Source organism: Lipotes vexillifer, unplaced genomic scaffold (assembly GCF_000442215.2).
Source record: "Lipotes vexillifer unplaced genomic scaffold, Lipotes_vexillifer_v1.1 scaffold543, whole genome shotgun sequence".
Lineage (NCBI taxonomy): Eukaryota > Metazoa > Chordata > Mammalia > Artiodactyla > Lipotidae > Lipotes > Lipotes vexillifer.
Window position 1 is genome coordinate 3,419,426 of NW_006799055.1, and position 14,902 is coordinate 3,434,327.

The 14,902-nt window shown below is 37.7% G+C and overlaps 1 protein-coding gene across 2 annotated transcripts in view; it reads right to left on the bottom strand.

Annotated features, from left to right (window-relative positions):
- Nucleotides 1–14,902, bottom strand: part of CDK8 (cyclin dependent kinase 8) — a 96,781-nt gene that overhangs the window by 43,784 nt on the left and 38,095 nt on the right. For both annotated transcript variants that reach the window (XM_007471452.1, XM_007471453.1), the window contains exon 2: nt 9,200–9,275. In XM_007471452.1, coding sequence (XP_007471514.1) covers nt 9,200–9,275 — 76 coding nt within the window. The remainder of the gene's footprint in view (nt 1–9,199; nt 9,276–14,902) is intronic.

Below are 14,902 nucleotides of genomic sequence, written 5' to 3' on the forward strand. Positions count from 1 at the left end.
ACCAACTTTTATTTACCTTTTTAAATTTTCTTTTTGTAATAGTCACATCCTAATAGGCATGATGTGGTATCTTGCTGTGCTTTTGATATGCAATTCCCTAATGACTAATGATAAGCATCTTTTCATGTGCTTACAGGTATATCTTCTTTGGAGAAATGTCTATTCAAGTCTTCTGCCTAATATCTAATATGCGGGCTCTAGAGTGTAGGCTCAGTAGTTGTGGCGCATGGGCTTAGTTGCACACGGCGTGTGGGATCTTCCCGGACCAGGGCTCGGACCGTGTCCCTTGCATTGGCAAGTGGATTCTTAACCACTGTGCCACCAGAGAAACCCTCTCTGCCTATTTTTGAATTGGGTTTTTTGTTGTTGCTATTGAGTTGTAATTCTTTACATAGTCTAGATATTAATCCCTTAGCAGATATATGATTTACAAATATTTTCTCCCATTCTACTAGTTGCCTATGTTTTGACATCACAAAACAATTAAACTTAAAACAAATCTGTAGCTTGTAATTATTTTTAAAAACTATCTATAGTCGTCCCTCAATATTTGAGGGGGACTGATTCCAGGACCACCCCTCAACCCCACCCTGCCCCAGGAGGGTACCAAAATCCCCCAATGCTCAAGTCCCTTATACTTTAAATCATCTTCAGATTACTTATAATATCTATTACAATGTAAATGCTATGTAATTAGTTGCTGGAGCATGGTAAATTCAAATTTTGTTTTTTGGAACGTTCTGGAAATCCCCCCCCCAATATTTCCTATCCATGGTTGGTTGAATCCATGGATGCAAAGGGACAACTGTAACAGCAACAATAGAAAATACAACATTCATCGCCACCAAATATCAGATAAGAACTAAGATCTGTAACTCTGTGAGATACAGGACCTATTTTTTCTATAAATTACAAAGGAAAGTTGAATAAAATTCTGTAAACTTTTCACAAAATAATAAAGAGCTTATACAAACAGAAACTTGCAAGTAGAACACATTTGCATGGGTTTATTAACCTTTCTCATCTCCTAGAAATACATTCTTCTATTTAAAATCTTTTATCTCCTTATTTTATCTCCATTTAATAATCCAAGTGGCCCTAATGATCCGTAAGTTAAAAAGCATTCCAAAAAAAAAAAAAAATTGCATTCCCACCCCACCATGCAAAAACAAATACAACAGCAACAATGACAAGAAAAAACTTCTCATGAAGCCTGATATTCTGTCTCTATCAGTTAGAACTGACTTAGTGCCTTGCAAATGTGTTCCAAATACATGACAGACATGTGAGAAAGTCAAGGTTTTAGAACTTAGGACTTCAGTACCTTTTCTAAGAACACTCTTCACCAAAACAAGTATCAAGGTAAATGTAATGTTAACAATATATTAGGGGCTCTGAAATGAATTCAGCAAAGGAAAGACTATGAATGGACTATATATTAAGTCATTTATATTAATGATTACTCTCTGGAAAGTGGTGGTTATTTTATTCAGGAGCAAGATTAAATTCAAGTTATATATTTCTGCTTTTAGAATATAATTTACAACTTATGAAACTCCAGAGATATACACAAATTCTCAGAAACTTAAGGTCATTATCTAAAATTGACCATTTGCTAATTAATAAACAAGGCAAAGAATGTGATACGGGAAAGCCTGGACTTCAGGGTCGCCCAAGATCAGCCAGCTGGCTGGAGGAGTGGACCTAGCCCTAAGTGCATGTCAGTTCTGGGTCAGGGTTTTCTCCATTACCTCACAACTGGAACACACTTCTCAGCTGGGCAGCTATTTCAAATCCTTTCTGGAAATCAGCAGGGTAGAAATTATAACAAACAAACTCCAAAGCTTTGGCAAAAGCTCTCTCCAATTATTAGAAACCTACATATAAAGCTATTCTTAGATGTCACCTCCATCTCACCTCCAAGATGAGGTTTAGCTCTTGTATTAATAAGGAAACAGCAGCAACCATTTTATTAAGCTCTTCCTAGGTGCCAAGTATGGGGCTAAGCATATGACATGCACTATCTCACTTAATCATGAATTACCCTATGAAATATTTATACTCTTACTTTACAAAGAGGAAATGGTGGTGTAAGGGGATTAAATAATTTGCTCAAGGTCACATTCCTAGGTAGTGGTTAGAATCAGGATTCAAATGCTTTTTTTTTTGCTTTTTTTTTTTTTCAAATGCTTTTTAAATTAATTAACTAATTTCTAAAATACAAAGCCAGTAATTTGGTCTAACAACAACACGTCCCAAGACCTAACACCCAGGGGGAGTAATTCTTATCATCCAGAGACACAGATATTTTAAATATATACTAGGTTATGAACTGGACAATGGTAGGCACTGTGTCTAGCTCAGCACCGTACTGCTAGTTTCTAGCACACTGCCTGGTACATGCTCATTAAATACCTGGTAAAGACATGAATAACTGAGTTCACGAAAAAAGAAAATACACCAACTAAAGGGCATCATACAACACACCCTTTGGCTTCTAAACTGTGGACTAAGATCAATGCTTTCATCAAAAAATCAATCCACTTTTATTTTTTAAAAATCTGATTAGTCAAATATTAAGTCTTTGAGGGCAATGATTTTAATAGTAAGTACTATTACTATGGTAGTAAGTAATGGTAAGTGTTACAGACTGTCCTCCCAAAATTCTTGTGTTGAAGCCCTAACCCCTGGAACTTCAGAATGATTCTATTTGGAGATAAGGCCTTTAAAGAGGCAATTAAGTTAAAAACAGGTCAGTAGGATGAGCCCTAATCCAATCTGAATGGTGAGCTTACAAGAAAAGGAGATTAGACCCACAGAGAGATGACCACATGAAGAGGCCACAAGAGGGTGGCCACTTGCAAACTAAGGAGAGAGGCCTCACAAGAAACAACTCTGCAGGCGCCCTCATCTTGGATCAATAGCCTCCAACAGTAAGAAAATAAGTTCCTGTTGTTTAAGCCACCCAGTCTGCAGTATTTTGTTATGGCAGCCTTGGCAAACTAGTACAGTAAATAGCTATTACTACTAAGTACAACACGCTATGCTGGGAGATGGGTCTCTGCGGGATTGGAGATGGAGCTGAGAGTCTCAGTGGCGAAATGCCTCTAAGTAAATATTTACACTGAAGCACTTCCAAAAGACCAGGAAGCTGGGCTACATTTAGCAGAGCTAATGCCTGCCACATGCCAGGCCCTGCGGCAGATGCTGCACTAGGTCCCGGGATATAAAATGTGCTGAGACCTTCCGCTGAAGTCCTCTGGCAGCAGACAAGTTCAAGTGAGCAGGCAGTTCACGTGCTGTGGCTGCAGCAGTGCTAACTGGCATTGACTGAGGAACTAACGTGCACCCAGAGTTTACTATGTCCCAGAAGTGACCTATGCTCCTCATGCACTAAAACCCTATGAGATAACTATTATTCTCATTTTACAAAGAGACGGGGAAATTACATCACCTGCTTTGGGTCCTACAAGCCAGCTGAGTGGTAAAGCCAGAATGGGAGCTCAGGTAACCCAGGGAGGGTCTTAAGTGCTCCATGGAACCCCGTGAGGCGGGTGCTCAGACACTGGGGGTGGCGAGCAGTTTTCACACCTGATGGGCTTCACCACCCCACAAAGAGCCCATGGGCTGCAGATGCCTCTTCTTGGCACTGTATAAGATGTTTTTGCCTTTTTGAAAATTTTATGTCTAAAAATGTTTAATGGAAAAGGTTTAAATAAATTTATACAATGGTTTCATCACAGAAACCACCTAAGTTTTCCTAATTCTACTGGGAATAAAATCTTATAATTTCCTGAGTACTAAGATCACTGCTAAAAATACAAATGTTTTAAAACATCATTCGTCATAAACTTAATTCCTTCTAATTAATGCCACACAACAACACACTTAATCTGAACTCTAAAAGTACAAATAAATAAAAAATAGCATTGAAAACTATCTTGTCAATAAATACCACTTACACGGTGAGTGAGAAATAGGTAAGAAAGCCTCTAATATTCTCAAAATAACATTGATTTCTAATATTAAAATTTTACAATATAGCAAAAATAATAAATTCTAAATGTATGCCCTAAATATGAGAGTTGAGTTGAAATTACTATAAAAGCATCAGTAAAATTATTCCAAACTTATTTGCTTTTTTTTTAAGCTGTGGAAACTTTTCTTCAACTGAATTCTTGCAAATTAATTAAAGAAAAATTTAAAAAACCTGAAGTGCCTAGGTTAAAGCAGATGTGAGCTTTAACAGCAGCTGAACTACAAGGCAGCCCCTTGGTACACCGAGAGTCCACTGAAGAGTTCTGAACACCACTAAGCTAAAGGGATCATGACTCACAGGAAGCTCTGGAAATACACAGCAGGCCGCTTAGAATACAGTGAGGATGAAGACATGCAAAGCTCTTCACTTCAGTAGAAAGTCTCAGAGTTCCTTCCTTCTTCCCTCCCTTTTACAATTATTTACTAAACAAAAGACTGTGTGTGAGGAGCTAGCACACGCTGGTGAAGAGATGCATTCCAGTCAGGCAGAGGTAGGACCACAAACAGAAAATAAGTTAACAAAAAATAAAAAGAAACTCCTTATAATTATAATTTGTAATAAATGCTATGAAAGGAACCAACTGGGTGTAGATCGTAAGAGAATAATGGAGGTGACTGGTGGGGAAACCGGACTTCTCAGACAATGGACTTCCATAATAAATGTGAGGTCTGAGAAGACTTGTCAGACAGATGGGATCCTTTTTCCTTTTGAATTTTTATTATAGAAAAAATTTCAAAAGTAAATAGAATAGTAAAATAGAACCACCCCCATGTATCATCATCCACTCACACCCTATCTCATTTTATCAATATTCATATCCGCTCCTCCCACCCCACCCTGAATTATTTTGAAGTAAATCTCAGACATATGATTTCATCTATAAATATTTCAGTATATATTGCTAAAATATAGTCTCTTTTCTCTGATCGCAACAGAAAAAAATTAGTAGTTGACAACAATAAATTATCTGGAAAGCCTCACATATTTAAAAATTAAACAATATATTTCTAAATAATCCATGAATAAAAGAAAAAAAATCACAAAGAAAATGGAAATTATTTTGTACTAAATGATAATAATAATACAATGTGACAAAATTTGTGGAATGCAAGTAAAACACTACTTGGAGGCAAATTTATAGTTTTAATCGCTTATATTAGAAAAGAACCGTTTTAAAAAATCAATGCCCTAACGGTCCACCTTAAGATAAAAAAGAGGGACTTCCCTGGTGGTCCAGCGGGTAAGAATCCACGCTCCCAATGCAGGGGGCCTGGGTTCGATTCCTGGTCAGGGAACTAGATCCCACATTCATGCAGCAACTAAGAATCCATGCCACATCTGAGAAGTACGCATGCCACAACTAAGAAGTCCACATGCCACAACTAAGAGTCTGCATGCCACAGCTAAACATGCCACAGCGAAGATCCCACGTGCCGCCACTAAGACCTGGTGCAGTCTAAATAAATAAATAAATATTTAAAAAAGAAGAAGATAAAAAAGAAATGCAGGCCAAAAGTAAGTAGAAGAAATAATAAAGATAAGAGCAAAAATCAATGATACAGAGAACACAAATTACCAAGTCCACAATGAAATAGGGACACCACTATAGAAGCCACATTTGTGAAAAGATAATAAGAATATTATTAGCAACTTTGTGCCAATACATTCAGTAACAAACAAAATGAACAAATTACATAAAAAATAGGACTTATCATACACAAGACCAAATATTAAATGTGAAGAGCTCTATATCTATTAAGGAAATAATACTGGTCGGTGAATTCTGTCCAACATTCAAGGAAGAATAACTGCCAGCCATACAGAAACTCTGTCAGAATGCAGAGGATGAAGAAAGGCTGCCTAACTTGTTCCGTGAGGACAGCACAACTTCAATACCAAAGACAAAAAACATTACAAGAACGATAATCATAGGCTAACATTCTTCAAAAGACCTAAAACTCCTCAGCAACACATTAGTAAATCAAATCAAGTGATATATAACCAAGCACGGATTATTTCAAAACTGCAAAACTGGATAAATGTTAGAAAATTAATCAATGTAGTCTACCAATATAACAGAATAAGAGAAGAACTATATAGTCATTTCAGGACATGTAGGAAAAAAGCATTTGATAAAATTCATTACGATTTACAAAAAAATAGAAGGGAACTTCCTAAGCCTGACTGATGGTATCTATAAAAAACTTATAGCTAGCATTTAACTTGATGGTGAAACAGTGAAAACACTTTCCCCCAAGACTGGGAACAAGTAAGATGCCTGCTCTCACCACCATTCAACATCTTCTGAGAGGCTCTAGCCAATGCAAAAGAAAAAAATCAAAAGCATAAAGAGAGAAAGAAGTAAAACTATTCCTATTCATAGATGACACAATTACTTATGTAGAAAATCCCAAAGACATCACCAAACCTACCAGTGAATTTAGAAATATAATTTATATATTTTAAAAAAATCAATTCTGAATACAGAAGCAAATACAGAAGGAAACAAGTGGAAAACAAAATTTAAAAAATAATCCCATGTATAATAATGTCAGAAAACATAAAATCCTTAGGAATGAATTTAACAAGTGTGTAAAGCCTCCACACTAAAAAACTATAAACATTGTTGGGAGAAATTTTTTAAAAACCTTAAAAAATGGAAAAGTATGTCTTTCTAAGCCATGAAAGAAACACATACTTTCATGGCTTAGAAGTTTCAGTATTATTAAGTTTCAGTTTTCCCTGAACTGATGCAAACCATAATGTTAACAGGCATTTTTTAGAAATAAAAGTTACTAGCCAATTCAACAATGTACATGCTGGGCTTCCCTGGTGGTGCAGTGGTTGAGAGTCCGCCTGCCGATGCAGGGGACACGGGTTCGTGCCCCGGTCCGGGAAGATCCCACATGCCGCGGAGCGGCTGGGCCCGTGAGCCATGGCCGCTGAGCCTGCGCGTCCAGAGCCTGTGCTCCACAACGGGAGGGGCCATAGCAGTGAGAGGCCGGCATACCGCAAAACAAAACAAAACAAACAAAAAAAAAACAATGTACATGCTAATGCAAAGGACCTAAAATAGCCCAAACAATCCTGCAACAAAAAATAAAGCTGGTGGCATTATACCACTTCACTTCAAGTCTTGCTGTGTGTAAAGTACAGTTATCTGGTATTGGCTGAGGATAGACAAAGCGATCAATGGAACAGAATAGAGCCCAGAAATAGTCCAACATTTACAGTCATTTAATTTTTTACAAAGATGCCAAAGGAATTCAATGGGAAAGAATCTTTTCAAAAAATGATGCTACAATTGTACATTCACATGGGGTGAGGGGAGGAGATGCTCAAACATTACATCAGACTACAAACAGAAATGAAGTGAACAGATCATAGACTTAGAAGTAAAGCTAAAATTGTAAGGCTTCAGAAGAAAACAAAGGGAAACATCTTCACAATTAGTGAGTAGATAAAGATTTCTTCAGCCAGACACAGAAAACAATAGTCATAAAAGGAAAAAACTAGTAAATGAGACTTCATCAAAATTAAAAATTTCTGCTCACCTTAGGTTGAAGAACCACAATCAAGTACGTTAAAAATAAGCTTTCATACTCCTTATTGTGCTTAACTGCATTTACAGTTATCAACATAGATAAAAAGCTAAGAATGTCTGTTCCTGAAATGAATAGAGTTTTGATTTTAAAACTTTTTGTTGAAGAATAATAAAGACAGAGGAAAGCACATGAACAGCTCAGTGAGTTTTCACATGTGAAACCCACATGACCAGACCCAGAGCAAAACCAAGAAACAGAATAGCACCCTGAAAGCTCCCCCTTGTCTCTCCTCTGGTTCCTCCCTGCCCTTCTAAAGGTCATCCCTATCATGATGACCAACATCACTGACCATAGTTCAACAGATTTTAATTCTTTAAAACCGACTAGAATATAGAGAATAGTAGATGCTGCAGAACTGACAGTTAATGTACAGATATCTTGCCTCAAGATACAAGAGCATAAGAATTTTATCAATGAAATGAAATATAATTTCCAATACAGCATACCTTTGGTTAAGAATGCCCTCCATCTCATTCCTATTCTTCCCTCATCGAGGTAATTGTTACGTGTCCTCCAAAATCTGAAACCTTCCTTGATCCTCTAGTTTAGATACATATACCCTTTTCCCATTCTCTATTCCCTCCTACCATAGTGTTCGGCACACCATTCCTATTATTAGAAGAATTATAAGCCCTTCCTCATCAGTGTGCAAACGCTTAAGGCCAGGGATCCTGACTTGCTCTATGTGTTCTACGTTTACTTCTTCTTGGTCTAGTTCCTGTCAACCTGATACACAATAAATGACTCTTAGTTGAAAACCCAGTGGTACAGAATCTGTTAAACGAGTAATATTATTTAAATTAATACCTCCAGGTCGCAACAGCCTATATCTGTGTAGACAGAGGGCTGAAAGCAATAAAAGTAAAGATTATTACAATATATATTCTAGAATATTCTGATTAAAGACAGAAAAGACAAGTTTGGACCCATAGTTTCACAACAGTAAAAGCTGAAGTCAAGTCTCAGAGAATACTCACTTTAAATGTAAGAATAATTATTTAATAATGCATTAACATGAAGAATATTTCCCTTCAGAATCAAATTGAGATTCTAATTACCATATGGCAATGGTATGCCTCCAAAAAAGGGGGGTATATAATTTTACTTATTCAAATGAACAGATACAATGAAAATCAAATAATCTCATTTTAAGTTCATAAGTAATGACATTAATCTCATCTTATTAAAATAGAAATATTAATTTTATATGAATTAACATATAACATAATAAACACTTTTATTGCACTCGATGAAATAATAATAACTGGATCCTTAACTATTTAGTGACATTTTTTGGAAAAATATATAGTTACATAAACAACTGAGATTTACTTAACCCCAAGTAAGTGAATTTACATAGAAATTTTTACTAGAACTACATGCCACCTTTACTTCTCTTTAAAAAACAAATATATTTTGCTATAGATAGTAGATATGAAAAATATTTCTCAACTTTCAATTAATGTGTGTATGTGACAAATACAATTCAGAGACCTATATAGGTGACACCCATAAATCAGCTGACAATAATGATGATAAAAAGAGCTTCACTTACTGCTATTTCTCTACATGCCGACATAGAGATCCCGGTTCCTTCTATTTGTTTTAAAGCATAGTCTTTATCATCTTTCCTGTAAAAACAAAGTTATTTTAATATACAGAAAAATCTAAATGTATGTGCATTTTTAATAAAATAAAATAAAAATAAATATAAATCACATACACTTTGACACCTTTCACATATAATAACATAATTTCATATGGGAGAAACTTCAGGTAATCTATTCCAATCCCATTACTTGATGAGGGAAGTTAGATTCCAAGGAATAAAAAGACTTGTCCAAGGCTCTATGGTTATTTGCAGAAGAGAAAGATTCAGAAATGAAGCTCCTGACTTCCAATAATAGGTTCTTTCTGCTCTAATATGTATACACTTCCTGTGTGTGTGTGTGTGTGTGTGTGTGTGTGTGTGTGCGTGTGTGCGTGCATATATAAAACTTGGTCCCTTAAAGCCCATTTGGATACCGAGGTGTCAAAAAAATTAAGAAATGAATGCATCATTCATAAAGTACAAAATGGTTATGATTTAAAACATGTTATATAGTTCATATCCCCAAATACCTTCAAAGGGATTCACTCGACATGTTTACTGAACACTTACTGTGTCTCCAGAACTGTGCTAAGTCCTGGAGATATAAGAGAATTCCTTCCTTTATGGAGCTTTCTGTGGCTACTGGTGGTGAGAGATAACTAACCCACCACAACACAATATGATAATGCTGTGACAGAGCAAGTACGAACCGCAGAGCTACCCAAAAGTCACTCTTTTGCCTGGAGACCCAGGCAAAGCCTTCTCAGAGGAAATCCCATTTCACTGAGGCCCAAATGGCAGTCCTCAGACTTTCTGGACTCAGGACCCCTTTACTCTCTTAGATGTCTCTGAGGACCCTGAAGAGGTTCTGTTTGTTCTATCAATATTAACCCTCTTAGAATTGAAAAATGGGAACTCTTAAAAAACACAACCTACGAAAGAAAGCACATATCCATTATCCACCAGAGCAATGGCATCATCACGTGTCACGTCACCTTTGCGAAAAACCCACTGTACACTCGCGAGAATCAGCGTGAAGAAAGGCATATAACACAGCACTGTTATGAAAACAGTGTTGACCTTGCAGACCCTCTGAAAGGATTTTGAGGACACCTAGAGCTTCCCAGATCGCACTTTGAAAACTGTGCTTTGTGTGTGTGTGTGTGTGTGTGTGTGTGTGTGTGTGTGTGTGTGTGTGTGTGTTGAGAGGGGAGGAACAAAGTGGAACAGGCCAACACAACATCATCCCTCAGAACAGGAAGCACAGCAGGAGGAAAAGGTCTGAGGGAACAGGAAGATGATGGCTCCACAGCGTGCAGGCTGAGTCTGGTACCTGTGAGACACCTACGTGGGGATGGCAAGCTGAATAAGCACGTCTAAAGCTCAAGAGAAAGCTGAAGATATCAGCATATACATACCGTCAACCAAGCCAGGAGAGTACATGAAGGGAGACCAAAGAGCAGGACTGGTAAGAAAAAGATTTTCCAAAAAGGGCAGAATAGTAAACAGTATCCAAAGCCACCGAGAAGTCTAGTGAGGTGAGGAGTGAGCAGTGTCCACTGAATTTAGCAACGATGAAGTCACCAGGGGATACTGGACTAGGCAAAAATAGTCGCAGTGACGTACTGGCAGATACTGCAGAAGGCTGGGGAATGAAGGGGGCATAAGTCAACTGAGACAATAACAGTAGGTAATTCTTTGAAGGTGATAAAATAAGGCAGCAGCTGGAGTAATACACAAGGTTAAATAATTTTTTTTAAGATGTAAGAGGCTTGATTATGTTAAGTACTGAAAGGAAGAACCCAGAGAAAAGGAGATGAGAGGGAAAAACGAGAAGAGCAAAGACTGAAATGCTGGGGAGAGATTAGATTCAGAGCCAGAAGGAGAAATGTGTCTTCCATTGTTAACAGGAAGACAAAGGAGGGAGGAAAGGATAGATACAGGTGCAAAGAAGTTGGTTCAGAGGCAAAAAGGGGAGTTCTCATTTTGATGGCTTTCATTATTTTTCTGATGTTGGAAATGAGGTCAAATACTAAAAGTAAGGGGGCTTCCCTGGTGGCGCAGTGGTTGAGAGTCCGCCTGCCGATGCAGGGGACACGGGTTCGTGCCCCAGTCCGGGAAGATCCCACATGCCGCAGAGCGGCTGGGCCCATGAGCCATGGCCGCTGAGCCTGCGCATCCGGAGCCTGTGCTCCGCAACAGGAGAGACCACAACAGTGAGAGGCCCGCGTACTGCAAAAAAAACAAACAAACAAAAAAAAAACCAACTAAAAGTAAGGGCAGAGTGATAGAGCTGGAGTTAAGGTTTGGCTGAACAGATGAGTAACTCCTTATAAAATCAATAAGTTTAATACTTTATCATTTTAAGTTATTCATAAAGCTTACGTAACTTTATCTTTCCTTTTATAACATATTTACACCATATCCTTAGTTGTAAAAACAAATCACAATTACATTATTTTTCTGAAAAACGATTTGTTTTACGACCATCAGATTTACAAGTACTTTCTAGTAAAGCACCATGGGCACACATTATATTAAAAATACACTAAGAATATCTGTACTTAATGTTCACCAAGTCTGAATGATTTCTGAAAGACTTAAAGGAGACATTAAAGAGGGTGACACAAAAATAAAATGAAATTGGGATCAGAATAAATCTATTAGAGATTAGACAGTTCATGTGCATGGTACTGATTTAACGAGATGGTCAACCCAGGAGTGTACCAGGTTCTGTTATATCTACCGTTGAGGATAACTTCCTAGACTTGAGCCTTCTAAGGAGAGAAAGAGAGAGCGGTGGGGAAGGAAATAAGTTAAACCGGAGACTAACTCACCTCCTTGACAACAACCCCTGGACTTTCTCTTTGTTAAAGACAGCCATGTGAAAATGTCTTCAAAATGAGCTAAAAAATTCTAATCTGCAATCAGTTCTCTCCCCCATCCCACGTAGTTAATGTTTTATATTTTATAAAAGTAAGTTATCAGAAAGAAAGGTAAAATAGGAGAACATAAAAAACTTTGAGAAGATGTGTGATTATCAAAAACGCAACTGCCTCTTAAAAATCACCTAATAATAATTACCATCATAACATAATAGTGCTTTGTGGTTTACAGAGCACACTTATTTATCTAGCCATCCACACAACACTTTTTTGTAAAAAGGCACCCTGGAGAGGAAAAAGATTCGTTCCCTACATTCACTCATGATCCAGTCGAAGTAGTCAGATTGTATCAGTGATAACTGCAGTACAGTGCTCTACATAATAGTACTATAAACAGAGGGAATGACCAACTAACTATACCTTGAAGGGTTGAAGGAAGATGAAAGAAAGCTTCAGAAAGAGTCTACTTAAGCAGAGATTCTTAAGACTTAAGAAGTTTGTCAGGAAAGGAAGGAGGGGCTGGGAAAAGAAATCAGTAGTTATATGTGGCATCCCAGGAAGTGGGAAAATCATGTATAAAAATACAGAAGCACAGACAGGATCTGGCATGCTCAGAGAATAGCAAAGACGGGCAGCAGCTTAAAATCATGGAAACACATGGACAGCCCTGAGGTTTGCCTACCTTAGAAACAGACAGAGGTAGGGTGGGAGGGGGACTTTCATGCCAGCTCTTTCCAAAGGGTGCAGAATATGTATACTTCACTTCAAGGAGTGTACAAAACAAATGAGTATGACAAGAAAACATCACATTTAAAAATAAATAAACAAAGTTGAGAGAAAGTGTGTCATGTGAGAAGACCAAAAAGAAGAGCGCGCAGCCATGATGAACACTTGCCTTTAACAGATGGGAGGGGAAGTCAAAAATATAAAATGGCTATAAAGGAGTGGTTAAAAAAAAAAATGAGTAGTGTTTTGGTAAAATAGAGTACTGAACACATATCAAACTTCACTCCCCTCCTAACACCCTACTAAAACTATGGCAAAGAAAAAATTTTAAAGACATAAACCCATAAGGATGAAAAATGAGAGAGAAGATAGCATAAAAATTTGGAAACTAGAATGTAAGTGGACAAACAGTAGAAGAGGAGCTGATGACAAGGATCCAAGAAAACCAAATAAAAGCTGATAGCGAAGAAAGCTGAGAACCAATTAGATTTGCAGAGCCAAATCCTCCAAAGCAGAGACTTGAGAGGACAAGATCCATCTGGAAGCAGAACTGGCTGGGTAGAAGATAAACTGAAGAGAGAACCTAGAAAACAGAGCAATAAAACAAAGTTAGAGAAATGTGAAATAAAAATAGGGAAATTAGAGAACCAGTCCATGAAATCCAACACACAAATAATTAGGAGTTTCAGAAAAACAGAACAGAGAAAAGAGAGGAAGAAAACTTACAAAGTAATTCAAGGAAACTCCCCAAACTGAAGGACAGGATTTGTAAACCTGGAAGGGTTCAGTGAGTTCCTATCACAAATGAATTAAAACAGATGCACATCAAGACAATATTTAGGCATTTCAGAAAAGTGGAGACAAGCAGTAGATTTTACAAGCTTCCAGTGAAGATGGGTAATGGGCCACTTAAAAAGGATCAATATTATTCAGCCACGAGAAGAAGGAAATCCTGCCTTTTGTGGTAACATGGATCCTGGGTAGACCTTGAAGGCATTACACTAGGTGAGACAAGTCAGACAGAGAAGGACAAATACTGCATGCATATCACTTATATGTGCAGTCTCTCGTAAATACAGAAAGTAGAATAGTGGTTACCAGGGGCTGGGGGCTGGGGGACTGAGGAGATGTTGTTTAAGGGTAAAATTTGCAATCAGAAGATAAAAAATCCTGGAGCTTTAATCCCGGAGATCTACTGCACAGCACAGTGATTATATACAATAATACCGTATTACAAACTTCAAAGTTGCTAAGAGACTATATCTTAATTATTTCCATCACAGAAAAGAAATGATAATTATGTGACGTAATAATTCTGGTTAACAAAGTAATTTTCCAGAAGTGTTCAACCTTATCACTGATGTAAACAACTATCTTCCTTTGCCAGATACTTAATCAGCTCTACATGCTCTCGGATTAGGTGTCTGGCTATTTTTGAAGCATCATTAGGGAAAGCCTGTACTTGAACCCCCATGGAAATGACCTTGCCATATTCTGCAGTAAAACTCCTTGGATCCATAGCTCTCAATTACAACAACACAACACTTCCTCAAGTTACTGGAAGACTGTCCGGCCAGAGACCCCAAATTGAGGATTGCTAAGAATCGTCCAGAAGACGGTCTTAGAATGAGAAAGCTTATACCCAAGACCTTTGGATCAAGCAGCATGAGAGACAGCTTCCACCCCCAGGGCTTATGGAACAAAATCTAAATGGCCAGAACCAAAGACGGTCAGGCTTTAATCTGCATGCTTTCCCCACCTCCCCCCACCGCCAGCTCTTCCCTTCCTCTCTGCTGCTTTAAATTTCTGAATTGTTAACAGATACTTGTTATCTCTAACAATGATACCTATAATATTGCTCTTTGCATCCCCAGTCACTCCTTGTATGAGTCTCATACCTGGCTGCAATTTGCTCAGGATTTCACTAAAATATGCAAACAAGCCAACTGTTGAGATTGTAGCCACTTTCTTTTGGGTGCAACTCAGCTCACTCTAGTTCTTGGGCAATTACACTCAATTACTAAGCAACTCTTTCTTTTGTTTTGTTTTTTATTTC